The sequence below is a fragment of the Solanum stenotomum genome, chromosome 7, assembly GCF_019186545.1.
Source record: "Solanum stenotomum isolate F172 chromosome 7, ASM1918654v1, whole genome shotgun sequence".
Classification (NCBI taxonomy): domain Eukaryota; kingdom Viridiplantae; phylum Streptophyta; class Magnoliopsida; order Solanales; family Solanaceae; genus Solanum; species Solanum stenotomum.
The window spans coordinates 36,974,330-36,998,600 of record NC_064288.1 but is presented as its reverse complement, the minus strand read 5'-3'; the positions used below and the strand labels follow the sequence as shown (position 1 = coordinate 36,998,600).

At 37.1% G+C, this 24,271-nt stretch overlaps 2 protein-coding genes across 3 annotated transcripts in view; one reads left to right on the top strand and one right to left on the bottom strand.

Moving 5' to 3' along the window:
* Positions 1-24,271, top strand: part of LOC125871925 (GPN-loop GTPase 3) — a 246,858-nt gene that overhangs the window by 62,155 nt on the left and 160,432 nt on the right. The window contains exon 1 of one of the 2 annotated variants that reach the window (XM_049552645.1): positions 6,146-6,156. The exons of the other annotated variant lie outside the window; for it this stretch is intronic. The gene's annotated coding sequence lies outside the window, so the exon portion shown is untranslated. Of the gene's footprint in view, positions 1-6,145; positions 6,157-24,271 lie in introns of those variants that run through there. 2 annotated transcript variants of the gene reach the window in all.
* Positions 9,342-24,271, bottom strand: part of LOC125871928 (uncharacterized) — a 39,156-nt gene continuing 24,226 nt past the window's right edge. The window contains exons 4-7 of the mRNA XM_049552650.1: positions 16,685-16,799; positions 15,308-15,390; positions 10,759-10,820; positions 9,342-9,747 (exon numbers count right to left, since the gene is read on the bottom strand). Of these exons, the coding sequence (XP_049408607.1) occupies positions 9,633-9,747; positions 10,759-10,820; positions 15,308-15,390; positions 16,685-16,799 (375 nt within the window). The 3' untranslated portion in view covers positions 9,342-9,632. The remainder of the gene's footprint in view (positions 9,748-10,758; positions 10,821-15,307; positions 15,391-16,684; positions 16,800-24,271) is intronic.

The window sequence follows — 24,271 nt, the reverse complement described above, 5'->3', positions numbered from 1 at the left end:
GATATTTACCATTAACCAACAATAAGACAATGTGAGCGATAACATGGAATCCAACATGACCTCACACCAAAAAGGAGAATCTACTTGCCAAGGTAGAACTCCATCACATTCATTATTTGCTAAAGTGAATCCACTAGATAGGTCATTTAAGACAATCATTTTGAGGCACGTAGTTTGGGACAATAGAATTGCTACTAAAGACCAAACCTCTACTAGCATTAGGACCTCAATTTCAAAGTCCTGTCGATGCTAAGTAAATCCCAACGGAAAATACATAATCACATTCATATTGAAATACTTGGAAAAGTAGGCATCTAGTCATATCAATCCAATCATAATTTCATATTAGAGTAGCTCCTTTCAAATCATGATTTCGTAAAACTTTCATAGTAGACACTTACCTTTCTAAGCATCTAAATCATGATTCCATTCAATTGTGAGAAAACCTTTCACACATCATTGACACTTTATCTTAAAAGCATCCTTTAGCTGTAAATCATTCTATTAATAAAACATGCATAATTCCTAAATCAAATTCATGATCATAGTTTATAATGTCATAAGATTGTTCATAATTCAAGTTCATGAAATAGACATACCCGATGAAATCAATTGAAATTTAGATAGAATTGAATCAAATCATGCACAATAAGATTGAATATAAAAAATTGAATCATAATAAATAGGACTCATGGAGAATGACATGAAACCCTAGTGGAATTGTAAGTACCGTAAATCCACGGTACATCATTAATATAATAAAATTGTCTTCGAGTGCATACGTAACACATAAAATATTTAGAATCTATTTTCTTTTGAACATTTTTAGGTTGTGTGTTGTATGAAGGAAAGTGTTTTCCAATTTTCTCATGTGGGGTTTCGGATTGAGTGTCGAGCGTTGGATTAGGGTCCAGCAACGAGGTCGGGTCTCGGATCGGGTATCACATCTTGGGTCAAGGTCGGGCCTCGAGGTTGGGTCTCGGGATCATGGTCGGGTGTTTGGTCGGGGTCGTGTCTTGGGTCAGGTGTTGGGGTCGGGTGTGGGGTTGAGGTCGGGGATGAGTCTCGAGTCAGTTTTCGAGGTTAAGACAGGGTCAAGTCGGATTCTAGTTCAAATATCGGGTCCCGTGTCGATAGTAGTGATCATGTTCCGAATCATGTGTCGGGGTCAGGTGCCGGATCGATTCATTTAAAAAAATATAAAATAATAAGAAAGCATGTCTATTTTACTTCATTCGCATTTGTACTAAATAATTAATTCAGAATACTTTACGCAGAACTAGGGGTGTCAATGGGATGGTTCACTCGATTATTTTTATAAATTATATCATCCCAATTTTTTGGGTATTTTATAATGTATAACCAAAATTAAATTTTTTAAAACCATCCCATCATATTGGTTTCTCTTCGGTATCGGTACAGTTCAGTTAATTTTCATTTTTTTTTACTTTTAAAATATCACCTCAAAATAGAAGTACTATTATTAAAATATATCTTTCGCAAGTATGTTCTTGAAAAGCACTTCAATTCTTCACTAATAAAGTCAAGAATGCAAAAGCTTATTGTCGTATTGTTTGATCTTAAACATTTAATAAGAGTGCTTGCATAGGTTTTACTGTATTGTTTGATGGAGCATATATTATAGTATCTTTTAATTGTAAACCAAATTAATTAAAGGCTAATTAATGAGTAAAGACCCAAAGTCGTCCCGTCACCAGAAGCCTAGGACATATGTTATATTTATATTAGAAAAATGTTATAAAATATATTTATACATTAAATTTAACATATTGTTAATATATAAAATATATTTACATACACGTGAGGTTATTCGGTTAGGTTCAAAAAAAATTTGTTTTTTTTTTATAAATTAAAAGATTATCCCAATTGTTCGGGATGGTTATACACTTAAATAAAAGTCCACGGTTTTATTGGAAAATGATATAAATTAATTTGATTCGATTAAGTTCGGTTAGTTTTTCATTTTATCTTGATACCCCTATGCAGAACAAAATAAATTTCTCTCATTTATCCTTATCTTTTCCCTTGTTAAATGATATATACATGATAGGAAATAATTATAAAGTAAAACTCAACTAAATACAACCTTATTTTTTTTATTATTCTTTTTAACTAAGATCATTTAGAAGTGCGAGGCATGAAAAGTTCACTAGTATTATACAATTTTGTAGAACAGTATAAAACATATATAAATACCTCTAATGCACTTTTACATAAAGTTGATACTTTGAGTACAATAAGTATATACTATTGCATATTGAGTGTACAAATGTTATTGCGAAAAAAATGGGTTGTGAGAGTGCATACTGAAAATATGGTACGTAGATGCAATATTTTATGTTGAACGGTATATTTTTAAAAAGTTTCCTTTGAGGTGGGGGTACAAGAGATGATGCATTTGCTTTGCAATAACAGCTAATCTTGTTTACTATTTTTTTCCCCCCTAGCATTCAACTAGTACGTTGGCGAAGGGTGGAAGAACTTATTTCTTCTCAACCCTAATTTCTTCTGATTATTAGCTACTGGAATGACCAATTCGGCCGCAGGCCAGCCCCCTGTTGCTGGTCAGGCTTTGCCTCTCTATTCCAATATTTCTTTTTCAATACTTCAACATCCCAACAGTTTGCTGGTGAAGGAAGATAACAATGATGGACCCTCACAAGTGAGTCTTGGAAAGGTAAACTATGATGAACTAGTTAAGGACTCAACGCCCCCATCGAAGAAATCATGGTGTGGTTCCATCAATCCAAATGAAACAAATTCAATACGCAGAAGGAGTGCCCAGAGTCACATGGACGTAGGAGGAAGTGAATAGAATGAATGTACTTGAGAATCTACAATTTGCAGTTATTGGTAAATTCTTTTATGGATGGCCAGAACTAGATGATCTGAGAGTGCAGATTCCTAAGCAATTACAGATCAAATGAGATTGTAATATTGGTCTGTTAAGGAATATACATATATTAATCAGATTAAGCCAGATGGAAGATTTCATTAACATAATGTCAAAAAATGCTTATTACATTATTGCTAAAGATGGATATGCGTATCAAATGTAGCCGTTAATCTATGATGAAAATTTCAAACCAGAGGAGGAGACTACTCAAGCTATGGCTTGGATTTCTTTCCCGCAATTTTTGCCCACTTTTATGGCAAAGCAACTTTGTTCTCATTAGCATCGGCTGTGGGGAAGCCGGTGCAATTGGACTTGGCAACAATTTATAAGACACGCCCAAGTTGTGCGAGAGTCAAAGTTCAGGTAGACCTTATTGAAAATCTTCCGGAGTGGGTGGAGATAAAAGTAATTAGTCCAGGAAAGCAGAGTACAAGGATTGAGAAGATCAAAATCTAGTATGACTTGTTACCTAAGTATTGTCGCACCTGCAAGCTGCAAGGACACAATGAAGAAGAATGTAGAACAATTCATCCTGAATTAAAATAAGCTAGAGAACAAGAGGTTCAAGAGGAAGGGGAGCTACCTCAACGTCAGGCTCAAGAGAAATATCAGAAGATCAACAAGAGACATAAAAAGTTCATCAAAAAATGGTGTCCAATTAAAAAGGTTTTCATCATGGATAGGATTGAAGAAGCAGAATCCAATGGTAAAAATTTAGTGGCGACTGTTAATTCTTTTGATTGTCTGGCCGATGAGACACAACAAGTTCAAATAGTTGTGGAAAATTATGAGCCAGACTCAATGCAAACATCAAACAAGGTAAAGGTACAACAAAGCCAAATCAAAAAATCAATGAAGAAACAAATTAATATAGTGTATGAAGTATCCTCTACTGCTCAAGAGATTCAGGATAACAAATTAATTAGCAGCAATATATGCAGCACACATGAGGATATTCAGGGCGAGTAATCAAAGATAGAAGAGGTGGACAAGACTACAAACCTAAGGATGAGAAGTTAGCTCAAGAGAACAAGCAACTAATGCTTAATCAAAGCAGCCACATCAGTAGTAATAAAGAAGTAGATAGTAAGAATGGGGAACAATTAACATGTATCGGTGTCCAGCAATCCACTGCGAATGCTAATGTTGAGTACCCTATACCACTACAGATGATATCTACAAGCCCTCAAGAGTCTTTAGATTGTACAACAATGGAGCACACATCTCCCCATTATTCCTTATACAGAGAAAGATTCTCCTATGCAATACCTACATGAAATTGTTTCACATCAGTAGTTGCATGAAGTTAATATATGTGAAAGTACAGAAAGCAGGGTTGATGGGGTGGAGGATAAAGATGACCATAATAATAATATCAATTCTAGAATGATTGAAAGGGAAGCATGATTATCTCCTCATGCAATCTCAAAAGGATTGAAAGGTACAAATAAAGGGAAGAACAACAAAGTTGAGAACAATGGTATGATAACAAGAACATCACTGAAGAGGGGGGGTTAAAACTGGTGTTAAATGAAGTACAAGCTCTTGTGTGAAACATTAGATCTGTGAGAACTCATAAGGCTTTTCACAGAGTCCAAATGTTAAATAGACACCATAAGTTCTTCATGATTGCATTACTAGAACCATTTCAGGACACAAGGAATATTAAGAGTTTTAAGAGGAAGCTGGGGATGAAGTATGTTAATTATAATATTAATGGAAATATTTGGGTATTTATACAAGATCATATACATGTGGGGGTAATTGCTGATTCTGAACAACAAATAACATTGCAGCTAACCCTAGATGATGGCATACAAATGGTTACTACCCTAGTTTATGCCAAATGCTCTGCTCTTGAAAGACTCATCTTATGGGATGATCTTTATTCCATTTGGCATCATTTGACCCTTCCATAGATGGTAGGGGGCGACTTTAATGTTAGCATGAGTGATGAGGAGAAAATTGGGGGTCTACCTGTATATCCTCAGGAGTTTGAAGATTTCTCTTTCTTCATAAACTCATGTGATCTGTTTGATGTCCAGGTTATAGGAAGCCCATTCACTTGGTGGAATGGTAGGGCTGATGAGGCTTGTATTTTCAAAAGACTTGATAGGGTAGTGATTAATCAGGCTTTGGTGGATGTTGTTGGTGCTGTAGAGGTTCAACATTTGGCCAGAATTGGCTATGATCATGCACCTTTACTTTCTACTTGTGGAGGAGATCTTAAACAGTTCCATAAACCTTTTAAGTTTCAGAGTTTTTGGACAAATAGACATGATCTCAAAGAGGCTGTTAGGAGAAATTGGGTGGCTGAGAGTTCAGGAAATGTATTTATTGACCTCAAATCTAAGCAAAGGAGAACCAGACAGGCTCTGACTAGATGGAGTAAGGAAAAAATTGGGGATATTTTCAAGCAACTTATCATCAGAGAGGAAATTGTGAGAATAACGGAAGAATTGTTCAAAGAGTTCCCTACTGCCTCCAATAGGGTGGTTCTTCAAAAGGCCCAAGCTGAGCACAAGAAGTACTTGTAATATGAGGAGGAGTTTTGGAAACAAAAGGCTAATTTGCAATGGTTTTTTGAAGGGGATAGAAACACCAAATTTTTTCACCATTTGGTAAAAGGAAGAAGAAAGAGGTTGGGGCTAAAGAGCATGTTACTGGAAGATGGAAGGTGGACTGAGGGTGATAATCAATTGGCTTTTGAACCTATAAAGTTTTACCAACCTCAATTTACTGCTAATAATAACAATGCGGAATATTCACTCCTTCAGAATATCCCTAAGCTGGTCTCAGATTCTGACAATTAAGCACTGAATACAGTACCTACTGAGGAGGAGGTTAAAGGAGTTGTATTTGCACTAAATGGAGATAGTGCTCGTGGGCTTGATGGCTTTTCAGGTCTGTTCTATCAATATTGCTGGGATATTGTGGGTCTTCATGTTATCAAAATAGTGCAGACGTTCTTTGAAGGTAATACTCTACCTAAATCTATTACTCATACTAATTTAGTCTTGCTCCCTAAGAAAGAAATCATACAGACTTTCTCAGACTTAAGGCAAATTAGTTTAAGTAATTTCTTGAACAAGGTCATCTCTAGCATCATACATGACAGGATAAAATATTTTCTTCCTAAGATTGTCTCCCAACATCAATCTGGATTTATGAAAGGGAAAAAGTATTTCTAAGAATGTATTGCTTATTCAGGAGATAATTACTGATATAAGGAAGAAGGGAAAACCTGCAAATGCTGTTATTAAGCTTGATATGGCTAAAGCTTATGATAGAGTGAATTGGAGATTTTTTATTCAAGTGCTAGGAAGAATGGGGTTTAACAGTTTGATGTTAGATAAGGTTTGGAAGTTAATTGTAAACAACTTGTACTCCATTATTATTAATGGGCATTCTCATGGTTTCTTTCACTCTTCTAGAGGGGTGAAACAGGGTGATCCCCTATCCCCTGCTCTTTTTATTCTATCTGCTGAGGTGTTGACAAGAACTTTGAACAATCTATTTGAGGATAAAAAGTTCAAAAGTTTTGGCATGCCTAAATGGAGTAAACATCAATCATCTTGCATATGTAGATGATACAATCATTTTCTCATCTGTTGATCTCGTCTCTTTGAAATTGATTATGCAGACTCTTGAAAGGTATGAAAATGAATCTGGCCAGATGATTAATAAGCAGAAGAGTCAATTCTTTATGTACAAGAAGGTTGCCAGAGGGATCATACAAGAAGTGGAGAATATTACAGGTTTTGCTAGAGGAGATTTCCCTACCATGTACTTGGGATGTCCCATTGGACATGCAAGAAAGAGGAAGGTTCATTTCTCTGAACTTATTAAGAAAGTACGAAATAAACTACAATTGTGGAAGGGGAAAGGTTGTTCTTATCAATAGTGTCCTACACAGTATTCCTATATATCTTTTGTCCTCCATGGTTCCTCCTAAGTGTGTGATTCATGATCTGCATAGAATATTTGCAAAGTTTCTATGGAACTTTAGGGAAGAGGGGGAAAATAAGCACTGGTATCTTGGGAAGATTGTTGCTTACCAAAAAATGAAGGTGGTTTGGGATTCAGATCTCTTTTTTATGTGTAAAAGGCTTTGTTTACTAAATTATGGTGGCAATTTAGAACCAAAAAGTCTTTGTGGACTAATTTTCTATGGAACAAGTATTGTAAAACACATAGACCCCAAGTGGTACATTAGCAAGGGGGTTCTTAAGTCTGGAAACTTATGTTGGAAGCTAGAGATGCTATGGATCAAGACATATGGTAAGAAACAAAATGTGGTCATTCAAGTATTTGGTTTGATAACTGGACTCAATTAGGGGTTCTTTTCTATTATCTTCTTATATCAGACCAGCACTATAATACTTATGAAGATGTCAAGCAGTTGTTGATACAAGGTAAGTGAAACAATGAACTATTGATGCAAATATTTAATGAAGAAGTGGTCAATCAAATTCACAGGGTACTGGTAGCAGTAGGGAAATCAGAAGAATGGGATAAGGCCTGGTGGATGTTAACAAGCAATGGAAAATTTACTATTAAATCTGCCTGGGAGGCATTAAGAAGGAGAAGTTCAGATTAGGAGGAAATGAAATTCATTTGGCAAAAGGGAATTCCATTCAAAATCTCCTTTTTCATGTGGAGACCTTGGAAGAAGAGAATTTCCATTGGAGAAGTTTTGGTAAAAATCAAGGTGGAAAGTGAAGTGAAATGTTGTTGTTGCAATAGTAATCATCAAGAAACTATTGAACATCTTTTTGTTCAATGTCCAAATGCTTTAAAACTATGGTAGATGTTTGCTGGGGCTGCTGGTTTGAAATGTTATGGTGTTCAGTTGAAACAAATGTGTGATATTTGGTGGAAGTTTGAGTGTGCTTCTAAACTTAATCCTTTGATTGTTGTTGTGACTAGTTTTATTGGGTGGCAACTTTGGAAAAGAAGGAACAAAATAAGAAATGGAGGCAGGATTTCTTTTATCTATATGGTGGGGGAAATCAACATAAACTTGGTTATGTTAGCCAAGTATTTGTTCCCTTGGTTAGCTGATATTCCTGATAATTGGCCTTTAATGGTCAAGTTCTTTGATGTTTACAGACCAGTGATATCTTGTAAAGTGGTGAGATGGACATGTCCTGTAATGGGCTTCAAATGTAATACTGATGGAGGATTGGATTCTTTGACAGGCAACTTTTCTAGTGCATTTTGTATTATAGATGTTGCAGGCAACTTTGTATATGCAGAAACAAGAAATATTGGAGAGGAATCAGTGCTAATGGCAGAAATGAAAGCCCTAATGTTTGGGCTAGAGTATTGCTGCACTCACAATGTAATGCCTGTTGTTTTAGAAACAGATTCTTTGATATATAAAAGGGTACTTGATGGAGTGTGGGAAACTCCATGGAGTATTGCAATTGTTGCAAACTACTTAAAGAGGGTATTAGCTATTAATTGGGGCCTTAGTCGAACATATTTACAGAGAAGGCAACCAAGTCGTAGATTTTTTTACTAACATAACTTTTAGTTTTGCAAGTCCAATGGTGAAAAACTTCAATTCTTTCAGAGAAATACCAAGTAAAGGAAGGGCATTGTTAGAACTCAAAAAACTGGGCACACAATATATGAGAATAAAGAAGTGTCAAAATAATATGGAATCTACAGCAAGCAACAGAACACCAAGAACAACAACCAATGATCCGATTAATGATTGAAGGGCACGGCGACAAACAGTCTCCGATAAAAGGATTGTTACCTGAAATCTGCATCTCCGATATGACATAATTAGATTCCAAATCAGATTTCTTTGACAGTGGTATTAGTTCCTCTGGAGCTCAACCTGTTAAGAATGAAGAAATGGAAAGCTAACTATGTCTTAGAGATGAAGATCAATCCCCGAGAATTTTGATGCTGCCCATCAATAGAAAAGGAACCCGCAATTTAGTGGTAGAAGAAGTCTTCATTGAGTATGAATTCATGGTATTCATGAGACTTGTGAACACCTAAGGTGAATATCTACTCGACTGCAAAATTGTGCTTCCAAAATCTCCAATGCCAGCTTGAAGATCTCTTCCATGGTGACTTTTCAAGCTTCCAGAGCTACCGTCTCTTTCCTTTTTTAGTTGTCTTCTCTATTTGTGTAATTAGATATTGCCTAAATTAAGTTTGGGCTTGGGTTACTTTTGGACCCAAGCCATGTAAATTGTTTACACCATTTTATTTTTTAGTCGATAAATGGGCTCGACCCAATCCATTTGCAAAAAAAAAAAAAAAAAAAACTAGTACGTTGGCTTCATACAGAATTTTCCAATCTACTATGGTTGCTTAATAATAAAGGTACAAACGAAGAGTTATCCAATTTCTTGTCTCATATGAAAGGGAAAGAATTTGAATAGTCCATAGCAATGGTGTATTGCAAGTTTGCAGCAAAAGCATAGGATCTGAACTTATTTGCATCCATTGATTTACAGAAACAAGAATCCCTCCTACACTAACTATATTTACATGCTAGCTCAACTACCTACTTAAGTAAATCAACAGCAAATCACAAAACTAGATATTAACTAAGATGAGCAAATGGAGTCCTAACAAGCCAAAAGGAGCTAATATTGATGCATATTTCCACAGGAATAACCTTTGACTAGTTTATTATTCTTCAGTAAACTGATAGAAGCATCTACAGTAACCCCAAGCCTCATGGATCTCATGATTTATTTGGCAATGGTGGTCGAGGTGGAAGGATTAAGCTCGCAAGTTCATCATTTAGCTTTACAGGGAGGGGTGGCATCTGCTTCATTATTTCTGGCATATCGTTCAAGCTGCAACAAATAGTTTTCTTAGAATGCAGTAGAAACACAACCAAAAAAAAATAAAATATCAAGTAGAATTTCATTGAAGGTTACAAAAAGACTTCGTCAAATACTTTTGTCTACAAGTTCTTAAGGAGACACATTGAAGCAAACATTTCAGTTGAGGGCGATCAAGAAATCATGCATAAAAACATCCTGTCAGTATAAAGGAAAAAGACATACTTCCTCTGTTCCTAATTACTTGTTCACTTTTGAATTGACACACCTATTAAGAAAACAATAATTGATACAGTGAGTTTACCATTTTACCCCTATTAATTATGAAGTAGATGAATTAAAAACTAGTTCTACCATTTTCAAAGTAATTAATTGAGGGTATAATGAGTAAATTTTTTTTTGTCCTTTCTTGATTTGTCAAAATGGACAAGTAATTAGGGACAACTAAAAAAGGAAATGTGGACAAGTAATTAGGGACAGAGGGAGTATTAACTAATCTAGAGACCAATAGGAGTCAAAAGACATTCACGAATTGCTAAATGCTCATCATAACAGTTGCTCCCTCCATTCCTATTTTTGTGATACAGTTTGAATGTGCACAAAATTTAAGAAAGAAAGACTTTTGAAACTTGTGGTTTAAGACAACATATAGATATTTATGTGGCTATAAATCATCTCATTAAGATAAATTGAAAGTTTAAAAGTCAAAATCCCTTTTAAATATAGAAAGGTATAATTCTTTTTGGGACAAACTAAAAAAGAAACTGATCATGTAAATTAGGACAAAGGAAGTACAAGTACAAGCCATAAATGATGCAAATAGATTACATAGGAATGAGAAAAATAAGATAAAAGAGCACGCATGCAAAAGTATCACTTAATAAAGCATGTATTCCCCTGCAACTAAGATTCCTTTATGCCAAAGAGATGGCATAAGATTCACTGCATGTACTCCCTGCAAACAAAAGCATGCACGCAAACAACTAACTACAGTGAAAAGGGAAAGAATAATCCAGAACATACTCATTTAAGATGGTGAAGATATTGTTTCGAGCTTGAGTGAAAAGGTTAATGTTTTCTTGGATCTGCATGGAAACCAAAAACAAATGTTAATACTACCAATAACCAAAGGACAAATGATGCTTTGCATTGCAAATTATGAGGAACAATCCATCCACATGGATTTAACACAGAATACAACTGACTTGACCTTAGTACAGCATAATAGGAGTAATTGCAGCGTACTATGCAGGGGGTGCGTGAAATAAAAAGAGGGGATCTCACTGGCAAATATTATTCAAAATTAAAAGGGTGTAGCACACCCAATAAACATACAGAGAGCTTAGGAATGATGTTTACTGATTATACTGCTGATATTTAAGGGAATCGGTAACAGATAAAATCAGAGAAAGTAAGAACAGGGGAGGGTACGAGAGATAGAGAGAGCACAAGCATGTGGGGAAGGAAGATTCTAACAGATTTTCCTGCCTATAAAATGCTGCCACTATACTATTTAACTATCCCCAAAATTTTATTCAATAACCACCCAAGGCCATCATTCCGTGCCTCATACAAAGTCCAATCCTTGTGATTGTCTCCTCTTCTTGCTTCTAAAGATTTAACTGGCCAAATATTTCCTTCCATGGTTAGCCCATCTCTCCTGCAATTCCGTCTCCACTTTCTTGCATGACAATACCCCCAATAAGAACCTTTTCATCAAGGTTCGATAAAACAGCCTGCTCATTCCTGAACTTCAATGGTGCAATTTGATGGTTCTTTGTAGCATGGAAACATAGAAAACATGGTAATTCAAGCCTCATTTGGTAAATCCAGTTCATAGGCCACGTCTCCAATTCTCTTAAGAACCTTAAATAGACCAAAGTAACATCTTCCAAACTTATGGTAGGGTTGCAATCTCATAGACTGCTGTCTATAGGTATTTAATTTCACAAACGCCCATTCTCCTACTTTAAACTCGATATGGTGTCGCCTCTTATTAGAAAATTCCCTCATCCTTTGATGAGCTTTAATAAGATTGTGCTTTAGCAAATCCATCACTGCATTACGTTGAAGCATATACAGCTCCACCAGTTCAAAGGCACTACTGCTCATGACATATCGAACAATAGTAGGAGGTTCTATAGCATAAAGGGCCTGGAAAGCTGTCATCTCGGCAACTTTCTAGTACGTTGTATTGCACCAATATTCGGCACAAGGTATAGGTGTCCATTCATGAGGGCTGTCACCCATGAAACACCGAAAATACTGCTCACAGCACTTACTGAGAGCTTCAGACTGACCATCCATTTGCAGATGATATGCAGTGCTCATAGATAGGGGTTTTCGTTGGAACCGGTGAATTTTTTCCAGAAGAGAGTCCATAAGTTTGGGATCACAGTATGTGACAATGACCTCAGGATGCCCATGTAGCCTAATAATTTCAGAAGCAAACGAAGAAGCCATAGTTTGAGTTGTTAAGGTAGAAGGAAAGGCAATGATTGCCCATATTTGGGTTAGCAGTCAACCAATGTCAAGATTGTTTCCTTCCCTTCGACTCCAAAAGGCAAGTAATACATTGGTACCTCCTCAAACACTAGGGCTGACACAGTAAAGGTTGTAAAATCCTTGCTGGCTGTTTGAGCAATTTTTCATTTGTTAACGTACTTGGCAAGCAACAAAAGCCTGAACATCCCAGAGCATTCATTTCCAAAAGAAATTGGATGAGATGAGATGAAAGGTGCATGACACACCAGCATGGTTACCAAAAGGAGGAGAGTGGAACTAATGAAGTAATCGTGTAAATGAGTCGCATGAAAATAGTGGGCATAGTAGGGCCAACCCAAAATCCAAACTTTTTGGATATTTAATTTGGACTTTGGATTTTATTTTTAAAACTAAGGATTTTGGATTGGATATTGGATTTATGCCTTATATTCAGTCCTATCTATATCATGTGTCCTAGAGCTAATAAGTCCAATTTCCAAAGGTCCAATAGATTAGCACTCTATGGCCCTAACCATTATAATTTTAAGTCCAATTTGAAATTGCACGACATGACCAGTAAGGTGGCCTCAATCCTTGCTAACCGTAGAAAGTTAATACGTTCTAACTTGATTTTAAGTTTTGTGCATTGTCAGTGTATAGTTTTTTTACACCATCCGGTAGCATTGACCTGCTATAGCAGGTTATTACCTTTTTACTTAAGTAATTTGCCCCCTCTCTTAATCTCTCTCTCTCACCCTTTCAAAACATCCATTTCCTAGGTCTCTCAAATTATACAAAGATCTAATCATTCATTTATGTTCTCTGCCTTCATGTGCCCCATGTGTATAATGTTCACCTGAAATCTTGATGTGCTCTGACTGTTATATGATGATTTTCCAATAAAGATTCAATATTATTACATGGCTTAATAATATGATTTAAGTTTCCTTTTCTACAAGTTCTCTATGTATTCAATTTGCATGATTGATTTCTATTATAAAGCATTTTGAATTAGATCAAATTGAAGGGACCTTAATTCAAACTAAGGAGGACCTATAATCAAGAAGTTTCTAGAACCTAATTATATTTCCATGATCAACAAATGAGCCAAAACCTTTATAGTCATTCATAATATAATGCTGAGAATTTGACATGAAATTATCAGTAGTAAACAAATTGGAATTCTGCATAATTAGTTAAGAGAATAAATAGGATTCTACTTGCCTTTGATGTTTTTTTTTAAACTATAATTATATTTAAAAAGATAATAAGTATTACTACTGTGTACTTAACAAAGTTACCGTGGTTAATTAGCTTTTGAGATTACCTGATGATGTAAGAAGTTTAGTACACTGACCCTGATGGTGCACAAAAAATATTCGCCACCTAAAAATCAAAGGCCTCAGGGGTTGACCAAACCATCCTAACTCCACTACATCGACTTGTGATGTGACGTGGGATGAGAGAAGCTAGTAGCAACATGAGGTAAGAGGAGCTTGGTGCAACAAGTACGAGAAGATTCCACCATGGGAGGATGGGAGGAAAGAGGTGAGATGGCAATGTTGACATATGGAACACGTCTTGTATCCATCATCGATTGTTATCCATAGAAACTCAAAATTATGCTTATTCGCAAAAATCCAGGTTGGGTTTCATGGGTCTACCTACAAAGGGTCATCAAGGGAGGGGTTCTTAGTGGCCACTATGGTGGACAAATTATTAAATGCACCAAGCATAACACACCCAATAAACATACACAACGAAAATTACAGGAACAAGGTTTATTGATCATATTGCAAGCTTTACTGTATTCGGTAACATATAAAAGAAGAGAAAGTGGGAAAGGGAAGGAATAAAGAGAAAGGGAGCGCAAGTGGGAAGGAAGATTCTAATAGAATTGCCTGCCAACAAAATATTGCCACAATACTATTTCACTATTCCTGTTTATTACCCATTTACATACCTAAGCCCATCAACCGGTGTGTCATACATAGTCCAATAATCTTTGTGATGGTGTGCGTTCTCTTTTGTCTTCTCCACACAATTTAATTGGACCAATATTTGCTTCCACAACTAACTTGTCATCCCTTGCAGGTCCGTCTCCATTTTCTTCATGCCAAGGGATCTTGCTAGCAAATATTAACAGGCGAATAACGGAATGAAGCTCAATGTGTTCAAAATCTTTACCACTCTTGATTTTTTTGAAAGTGGTAACAATCTTGTACGGGTACATACTCATCTATCTTTACCACACTTGATCTGAGCCAAAAGGTCGAGAAACGTACTACTATTGAATATCTTTATTAGTGATACAAATCTCTGGATTTGAATTCAAAGAATAATTTCTCTCATGAATTCTAGAGCCTTAACTACACACAGGGTTCGCAGAAGTCAAAAGCAATCAAAGAAAGCATGTAGACTACAGAGTTTCTGATTTCTTATCAGAAAAAGGACTTCCAAGAATAGAACATAATGAATACAACACTATCTCTTTAAGAATTGAACCTTGCCACTGCAGGAGACAAGAATGAGACCAAGGTCTAGTTTACCTCAATTCCTCCCATTGGAGGCAAGGTTTATTTATGTAAGCTGGTTTTCCTTCATACCAACGAATACTTAAATATGCCCCCAATAAAATAATCCAAGTTTATATTCACAGAAAAGAGATCAGAGGTAAATTATTAGGTTTTTCACGGAAATAATATTTCCTTCATCCCAATTTTTATGACACTTTCTAGTACATCTTAAAATGTTTGACATGATTAATGCAACTCTCATTCTTTCAAAATTCAAATTCATTTAAACAATTCAACTCATGGTTTGATGTCTCCCCCGTCCTAATGACTTGCCAATTATTTTTAAGAATCTCTTGTTCTCTTTACTAATATAATATGCAAGTCAAATTTCCTCAAAACTCCATTACCATTCAAACTACATCACATTAACATATAATCAAATGGAGTAAAAGAAAAAACAGAAAATGACTCTTATGGCCTGTTCATGTATTTGGTCCATTACCATTTTGTCACCTTTCACAGAAAAGAAGGTGAGGTAGGTAGGAATAAAATTGTCAGAAGCATCAGCTGACCTTAAAAACAGTAAAATTTGCAGATATTTGATCCAATGCCTGAGCGTTTTGCTCAAGAAGCTGTCCAGTGGTACCACCAATGGCTGCAAAAATTACAAGATAGACACATATTCCTCAGAAATTCCACCAAAAAATAGAAGAGAAACGAAAGAGAACTCAGAAAATATACAAGGTTACTTTACAGTTGCATATCACAACAAAAATACTGATTGTTCTTTTTATTCCTTTATTCCATTTTGCATCTAGTGAGTATTGTAAGTGCACAGCGAAAAAGAGCATTCCACGATTAATTCATGGAAAAGGACAGCAGATATTCTCCATGTCACATGATATCCTCTCCATACTACATGCTATCTTCTAGGCTACATTCCTCTTTACTGCATATCGAATTTCAATAAGAATAGAGAAAATACTTTTCTTATTATTCTCCACACTAAATGAAATCTTCTACGCAATCACTGAGGGACTAGTTCTTCCAAAGTGATAAGCAGCATTCCTGATTATTTCCAATGTAATAAACTTCTGAAAATCATGACTTGGCTTTTCAAAACACACAAGTTAAATTCTCAAAAAAAGAAGTTAGAAGGAAGGAGGGACAAAGTCTCTAGTAACAACACTTAATTCTGCATGAAGAGTACAGTTATGGAGTTACTATTAAAAATAAGAATGGAGGACGGTAGCACTTAAAGGAGATCTAGTTTAAGCTTTTCACTATCAGAAAATAGATTCCCGCTGTTTAATCCATGTGAGAACAATTTGATTATCGTTGTTAAATCCTATAGATTAGCACAACAGAAGTTTAGAGGATTCTCCTAGCCCTAGGTCTTGGAGTTCAAAGTACTTGATAAATGTCAACTTTCAGAAATACTAAATTGGCAGATAATCAGACATGTCAATAGAGATTCACACTTCACTATGAAAACAAATGAAAATTAGATGATTGAGCTTATTGAGTTTTGCATCTCAACTGTTCTAGCTTTGAGCATTTACTTTATGTGCTTATTTTCAACAGACGTATCCGAGAACAAGTGTAATCTCAGGGAAATCTCAATAAAAGCATACCTTATGGAAAGAAAGAGAAGTTGAATTCTAATGTCTAAAGGCCTTTGTATATTCACCAAGCCGTCATGCACAACTAATGCCACAAATTATGCTCTCAGATTAGGCATGAAGCAGGCATAAGGTGATGTGCTAATCATATTCCCTATCCATTTCATCTTTCCAATTACATAAACTTTCCTCTACATTCAATTCCAGGCATGTCTATCTAGACTCGCACACAAAAGCAAGACTCCCAACATGGTTCTTTTGATATCTTGTTCTCAAATTTCACTAGACTTTTTAAATGTAAACTCAAAAGAGTGAATAAGGAGCAACCTTTGTAGGAAATTCCGTCATCACTGTCCATTGACATAACAGATTGAGCATAGGGAGGACCATTTGCACGATTAGCCACATGAGAAGATTTTGGCATAGAATCAGTGACCTTTTCCTACAATCAAAAAACAAGGGAAGTATGACAAAGAAGTGTTATTATTCGACAAAAGTACCAAACAGGAGAATCATTAAAATGCTGCCAAATAAGCATAATTTTCTGTAAGAAGTCGTAGCTCAATTGCTTATAAATTTTTTTCCTCAGTTTGAAAAAAAATGGATGATCCACAAGTAACTTGAGCAAATATCTCAATTAACATCCACTAAGCTGTCCAAAAGAATCTGGACTTGAAAGAAATCATGGCACCAGTTCAAAGATGTGCACAAGCCCTTAGCATTCAATGAGGACTTATGAATCTGGTATTGAAATAAACCATAGATGCATAGCAGTCCAAGAAGGCGCATAAACCATTAGACATTCAATCAGAACTTAGATAAAAGTGTGTCATTTTTTCCCTAAGAAATTAAGACTGCAAGATTTTATAACCCCCAGATTTTGGGCCATTCAACCAAATGACGGCTTAAATAAGGGTGAGTAGCTCTAACAAGCACTGAAGCAGAGTTTTGTGTATCAAGAACGACAAAATTGGAACGAGCCCTCCATTTTTTCTCAATCATCAAAACTTACAACCTGCAAATCAAAGAGTAAAGGCCATAATTTTTGTTAGGGTGGTTTAAGTCCCACATTGGTTGGGGAATGACCGGTGATCTTCTTATATGGAATTGGGAAATCCTTCCTCATGAGCTAGCTTTTTGGGGTGAGTTAGGCTCAGGTGCCATTTCAGATCAAGACCCATCTCACCCGATGTTGGGCCCCCAATTTAAATTGTCCATGCTTGAAATGTCCAGCCTTGGACGTGAGGTGAGGTGTTAAAGAATGAATAAAGTCCCACATTGGTGGTCTCCTTATAAGGCTTGGGCAATCCTCATTTCTTTGAGCTAGCTTTTAGAGTATGAGCTAGGCCCAGAGCCTAATTTTACATGGTATCATAATAAAATCAATTCCCATTTGGGCTCCTAGTCCAAGCTCCAATTGGGCCTGGGCATGAAAGGAATGTTAAAGTAGGTTAAAGTCTCACACTGATTGGGGAGTGAACCGGTGGTCTGCTTATATGGACTCAGTCAATCCTCCCATCATGAGTAAGTTTTGGGGATTGAGTTACGCTAAGGTGTCATATCTTTATAAATTTATTCTAAGTTGCTCAAATTTGAGTGTGGGTGTCTGATGCGGGTGCAGATCTAGAGGTCGGCCCCTCTTTTAGAGATACGAATCCATGTATGAATACGGGTGCAAGGATTCAACAAAAATTAATTGAATTATCTAAAAATAGAGTTATAAAACCAAAATTATGAGATATTATGTTGGAGAACTTGAGGAGAACATACTGATCCAGAGGAGAATCTTGGAAGGAGATAAAAGGAAAGGGAGTGACAATAGGAATTTATACATACCAAGGTATTCCATTTTCTTCAATTTCACCTTAACTTTTTTTTTTGAGAAAGGTAACTTGTATTATAAACAAAGAGTACATAAGGAGTATTCTAGTAATACTTACATCCAAAAGTTGCTAAAAGAAAAGAACTCCTATGGAGGTCATAAGAACTCTAAAATACTAGGAATATCCTCTGCATAAAACATGTAACTTTGTATATTACTACAACCAGTACATAGGCAGTACTGAGCCATATTTACAATAAGATCATCAAATCCAGCTATCTGAACCTAAATGGAGTCTAGTACATCAATTAGGGAGATAGTGTCATTTGAGTATAATTGATTACACCAAAAACACAGTAGCAACAAGCAATTAAGCTTGACTTTTTGCATGCTCTTTTCTATACTACCAAAACATCTGGAATTCCTCTCCTTCCATATTGCCCACCAAATGCTAGCAGGGACAATTCTCCATCTCTCTCTGCTCTTAGACTGTATTCCAGCTTCTTCCCAACTCTGAATGGCTTCAGTGATCTTGCTTGGCATTACCCATGACATGCCCTTGAGATTTAGGAACAGTCTCCACAGCTGGCTAGTTACTCTACAGTGTAGAAAAAGATGGTTAACTGTCTCAGCAGTTTCCCCACAAAATAGGCACATTGAGCACAATGGAATCCCTCTCTTCATTAGGTTGTCTTGGGTCAGAACTGCTTCCTTAGCCAATAACCACACAAAACATGATACTTTGAGGGGTATTTTGGATTTCCAGATTCCTTTCCAAGGCCAGTTACTTGTCAACTGGTAGGAGTTGTTCAACTAGTTATAAGCACAATTCACCTTGAAAATACTTTTTTTGTTGCCCTTCCACCATAAAGTATCCTGACCACCCTCCAATCCGTTGAGTGGACCAATGGTGTTGTAAAAATCAGCAACTCTCTGAATCTCCCAATCATTTAAGTGTCTTCTAAAAATGAAGTTCCACCCTTGAGGAGACCAGTGATCAAGTATGGACTTGTGCTGGTGTGACACTAAGGTACTAATATCTGGAAACTCTGTTTCCAGCCTGCCAGCCTCATGCCATACATCCCTCCAGAAGTCAGTTCTTTCCCCATTTGCCACTTTGATCCTTGTATTTTTTTAAATTCATCCCACAAGGATCTAATGGACCTTCATACACTTACTCCATAAGGTGTAGTAACAGTTTTGGTCGTCCAGTAATCTTCCCCTTCATACTTTGCACTAATGACTTCCTTCCAGTAGGCTTGATTTTCATTGCAAAACCTCCACAACCATTTCATTCTGAGAGGCTTGCTCTGATCAAGTTCTTAATACCCAATCCCCCTGGTCTCTTACCCACTATAACAACATCCCATTTAACCAGGTTATAACTCTTTTTCTCATTATTTCCCTGCCACAAAAACTTTCTTCTGATTTTGTCCAATCTGTCAATGACTGTCTGAGGAATTGGAAACACTGACATCATATAAGTTGGGAGGGCATCAAGGACAGAATTTATCAAAGTAAGTCCCCCGTCTCTGGACAAATATTGTGATTTCCACCTTGCTAACTTCATCTCACACTTTTCTACCACCTTGTTCCAAATCTCATAAGACTGAGAATTGTCTCCCAGAGGCATCCCTAAATATGTTGTTGGCAAAACACCTATTTCCCCTCCCAATATTGCATTTAGATACTCCATGTTTTGCACTTCATTGATAGGGTACAAATAGCTTTTCCTCCAATTGATGTGCAGACCTCAGAACCCCTCAAAAAGCACCAAAATCACCCTTAAAATCTTGAGTTGTCCTTCTTCAGCATCACATAGAATAAGGGTATCATCTGCATATTGCAGATGAGTCACTTCCATACTGTTATCTCCATTTCTGCCAACCTCAAAACCACTCAACCAACCCCTCAACTTTGCAGTTTTGATCATGCTATTCAGACCCTCCATAAAAATTGAAAACAGAAAAGGAGATAGGGGGTCTCCTTGTCTGAGTCCCCTTTGTGCACTGAAGAATCCAGTAGGGGATCCATTAATGAGGACTGAAAACCTCACTGTGGAGATGCATTGTTTGATCCACTGGATCCACTTCCTTCCAAAACCCATCCTCTCCAGAGTATTCAACAAGTATTCCCAATTTACATGATCATATGCCTTCTCCATGTCAAGCTTACACAAGATTCCTGGCTTCTTTTGTTTCTGTCTAGAGTCCACAGTCTCCTTAGCAATTAATACCGCATTCATGATTTGTCTAGCTTTGATGAAAGCCATTTGCTGAGAATCCACTAGTTTGGCCATGACCCCTTTCATTCTCTCTGTGAGAACTTTGGCGAACAGTTTGTAGATACTTCCAATCAAGCTAATAGGCCTGAAGTCTTTCAATTCTTTGGCACCTTTCTTCTTAGGAATCAAGGTTATGAAGGTGGCATTCAAACTCTTTTCAAAAACTTCCTAATCATAGAAGTTTTGAAAAGCTTCCATGATATCACCCTTCACCACCTCCCAACATTTAAGGAAGAATCCCATAGTGAAACCATCAGGGCTAGGGGCTTTATCGATTGCACACATCTTCAAACAGTTTAGAACCTCACTTTCCTCAAAATTTCTTTGTAAATGCATTTTTTCCTCACCATTAAGTGTGGGGCAATTGTTGTTCCTGAATGCAGGTCTCCAACTGTTTGTTTCAGTGTACAACTTCTTGTAAAACTTTACAATTTGCCCTTCTATTCTTGAAGGATCCTGAGACAGTTCCCCTTCTATTACCAGTTGATCGATGTTATTGTATCTTTTGTGAGCATTGGCCATTTTGTGGAAGAACTTGGTGTTCCTATCCCCTTCTTTGAGCCATAGTGATCTGGATTTTTGCCTCCATGAGATTTCCTCATTTTTTAGTAACTCCTCATATTCTAGTAAAGTTGAGTTCTTGCTTGAAATCTCCCATTCTGATAATCCTCTGCCCTTCATGATCTCATCAACTCAGATAGTTTTTTAAGAAGAACTCTACTTTTTGATACTCGATTCCCTTGTTCACTCATGCTCCAATCCTTAAGTTTGGTTTTTAGAGCCTTAAGTTTTCAAGCAAGAATAAAGTCAGGTCTCCCGGAGAAGTTAAAAGAATGCCACCAGCTACTGATTCTATCAGTGAACCCTTCTGTGCCAAGCCACCAATTTTCAAACTTAAAGTGCTTCTTCTTTTTGTTCCATACACCCCCTTGTAATGCTACAGGACTATGGTCTGATATGAGTCTCTGTAGAACATTTTGCCTTATGTTATTGAAGCTGTCATCCCACTCTTCTGATATCAAAATTCTATCAATTCAAGAGGCTGCCTCGAGATTGTCCCCCTTTGAACCACGTGTAATTGTTGTCTTCTAGCTGTAGGTCTTCAATAACATCTGAAAATTCTTTCATGCCTCTGGTTCTTCTCTCACAATTTCTTTTCTCTGAGATGAACCTTACTACATTAAAATCACCACATACAGCCCAAGGTCCTTCTATTATTCCCCTTATAGCCCCCAATTCCACCCAAACAGACCTTCTTTCTATATAACAAATAGGGGCATACACCCCTGTGATATGGCAAGAGTAGTTATACAATTGAGACTCAAATTTACAAGTCAAAGTGTACATATCAGTTTCCACAATGTCGCCTTTCCAGGCCCTATTGTCTCATAACATTAAAATTCCCCCTCTAGTTCCACTAACCTCCAAACCTGCATATTTGATCCATCTACCTCCCTAGATTTCCAACTTTTTCTTCCATATTCCCCTCTAATTTGGTTTCTTGCAGACAAATGATATCTGCATTCCACCCCTTCATCACACTCTTAACCAATCTTCTTTTGTCCCTATCATTCAGTCCCCTCACATTCCATGTGACTAACTTGAATTTCATTTATTACATATAGTCAGATTTCTCCCCTTACTCCTATTCCCACTATTTTTGAACTTAACATCAAAATTCACTAGGCTTTTCAATTCTTGGGAACCTCAAAAGTCTTGTTTTCTTGCACACTGTTTCTGGTTTCATTCTTCTTGCTTGTCTCGCACTATCCACTTGTAATAGCAGTTCAAGGGCCTCTTCTTCATGACCCTGGAAATCAGCCCCCAGAACCTTCCCCAGCTTGATTAAGTTTTGTTGTACCCATACTGAGGTCTCCCTTTCTTTATTTCTGACCACTTCTTGTTGTCGAGTGTGTAGTGGTTCTGCCTCTTCTATCTCCCACTCCCCCACTTCAGTGATCGATCTTTGGTTTCCTGTTTTTGAAGTTCTGATGTCCTCCACTTCTGTATCAATCATGTTCGTATCATTCTCTTCTATTTCAATCAAGTGGTGCAGTGATTCGATTATTGTTTCTCCCACCATGTTTGCCATCTCCTTTTCCTCATGAATAATCTGGTTTTCCAGCTGCATGTGTGTATTTTCTGTTTCTCGACAGTGTCATGATTCAACAAAATCAAGAGATATATTAGAACTTTCATCTTCTGCGTCTTTTCCTAAAATATCATTGAAAATCACTTGGCTTGAGTAATCAGGCCCAAGTTTTCTGGAAACTCTTTTCCTTGTATTGGGCTGCTGATGGAGGCCCAATATTTCCCCCTCATTTAAATGAGGCATGTGCCTCTCACATGCTTCTCTTCTTTCTTCATTGTCAGCTGTGAGCCAGGATCCACCCACATGTTCTCCAGCTGGGAAATCCCTTGAAATAAGGGATTGAGTACCTTTTTTGCAGACTTTGCAGCCTATGAACCTCTGGGTAAAGGAGGGGATTGTACTTCTCTTGTTTTCTTCTCCAGGAACACCTTTCCCAATTTCCGGCAACATTTCAACTCTCACGTGACTCTCCGCCCATATTGGGAAATGGTAAACGACCCCATACCTGGAGACGGAGACTTCTTTGGGTATGTTTCTTCCATCATTTTCTACCAAGATTCTCGCCCACATCATATGATTCTTCAGTTCTGTCTCCTCCTCTGTAGCAAGCCATCCTCCACAAAGGTTTCCAATTTCTTGGAACACTTGACTTGACCAAAGATGGAGAGGGATACCAATGATTCTAACCCATGTTTCCTTTGTCGGGATATTGTTGGGGGTGCAACCTACCAACGGAAACCACCATTCCAGGTTGAACCTTTGGTTCTTCCAATTCCATTGCCCTTGTAAGGTCTGTTCTGCCATGTTCCTGTTGGGGAATTCAAAGAGAAACTTTCTTCCATACATCTCATAAATGTTAACACCGAACGCCTTTTTCCATAACAAGGATGACCATCGTCTGACCTCTGACAGTGTACGTTTCTCCTTATTTCCCCCTTCCAGATGTCCCACTAGACATCTCTTCAATAGCCCATTCTCATGACTTTCCATTTGAGATAGTACTTCAATATTTTCCTCCAAGCTGTTTGTCTCTGCCTCTCTGATGGATTTTGACAGCCATTTACTATCCTTTACAGATCTAGCGTAGGGGGTACGAAGCTTCAGAAACTCTTGGTGGACCTGCCTTTTCCAAACTTTTGGGGCATTTAATGAAGCGTTCAATCTTGAGAGCTGTTAGAATAGAAATAAGTATTTCCTACTTAGAATAGTAATAGGAATAGGAATAAGAATAGGAATCCTAGTTTGAAAAGGATTCCAATGTAGTGTCTATAAATAGGGTCTCAATGTAACAATTTAGATACACAATTCAATAATATTTTTCTCATATATTTCTCACATGGTATCAGAGCATTGGTGAGAACAAACAAGTCACCGAATGTCTATGTCGAATTCCGGTGACTGTTGGGTCTGATTTTGTTATTCTTTTTTCTTTTTATGGGTGTTGTGCGAAACCAACACCACCACGAGGCTCGGAAAGCTCCCGCGACCAAATCCCAGCCAGAACCACCGGAAAACAACACCCCACGCGCTCTCACGCGCCGATCGGAGGTGGTAGTTTCCGGCAAGATCGGGCTCACGCACCGGCGCGTGAGGGCTTTTCTAATCATATTTTTTGAGAAATTTTTTGACGTTTGTGAATTAGATCTAGGGAATCTATAACGAAGCGTGCTGTTAAGGAATTTGAAGAGGTAAGATAGTAAAGGCCTTGTGATTCAT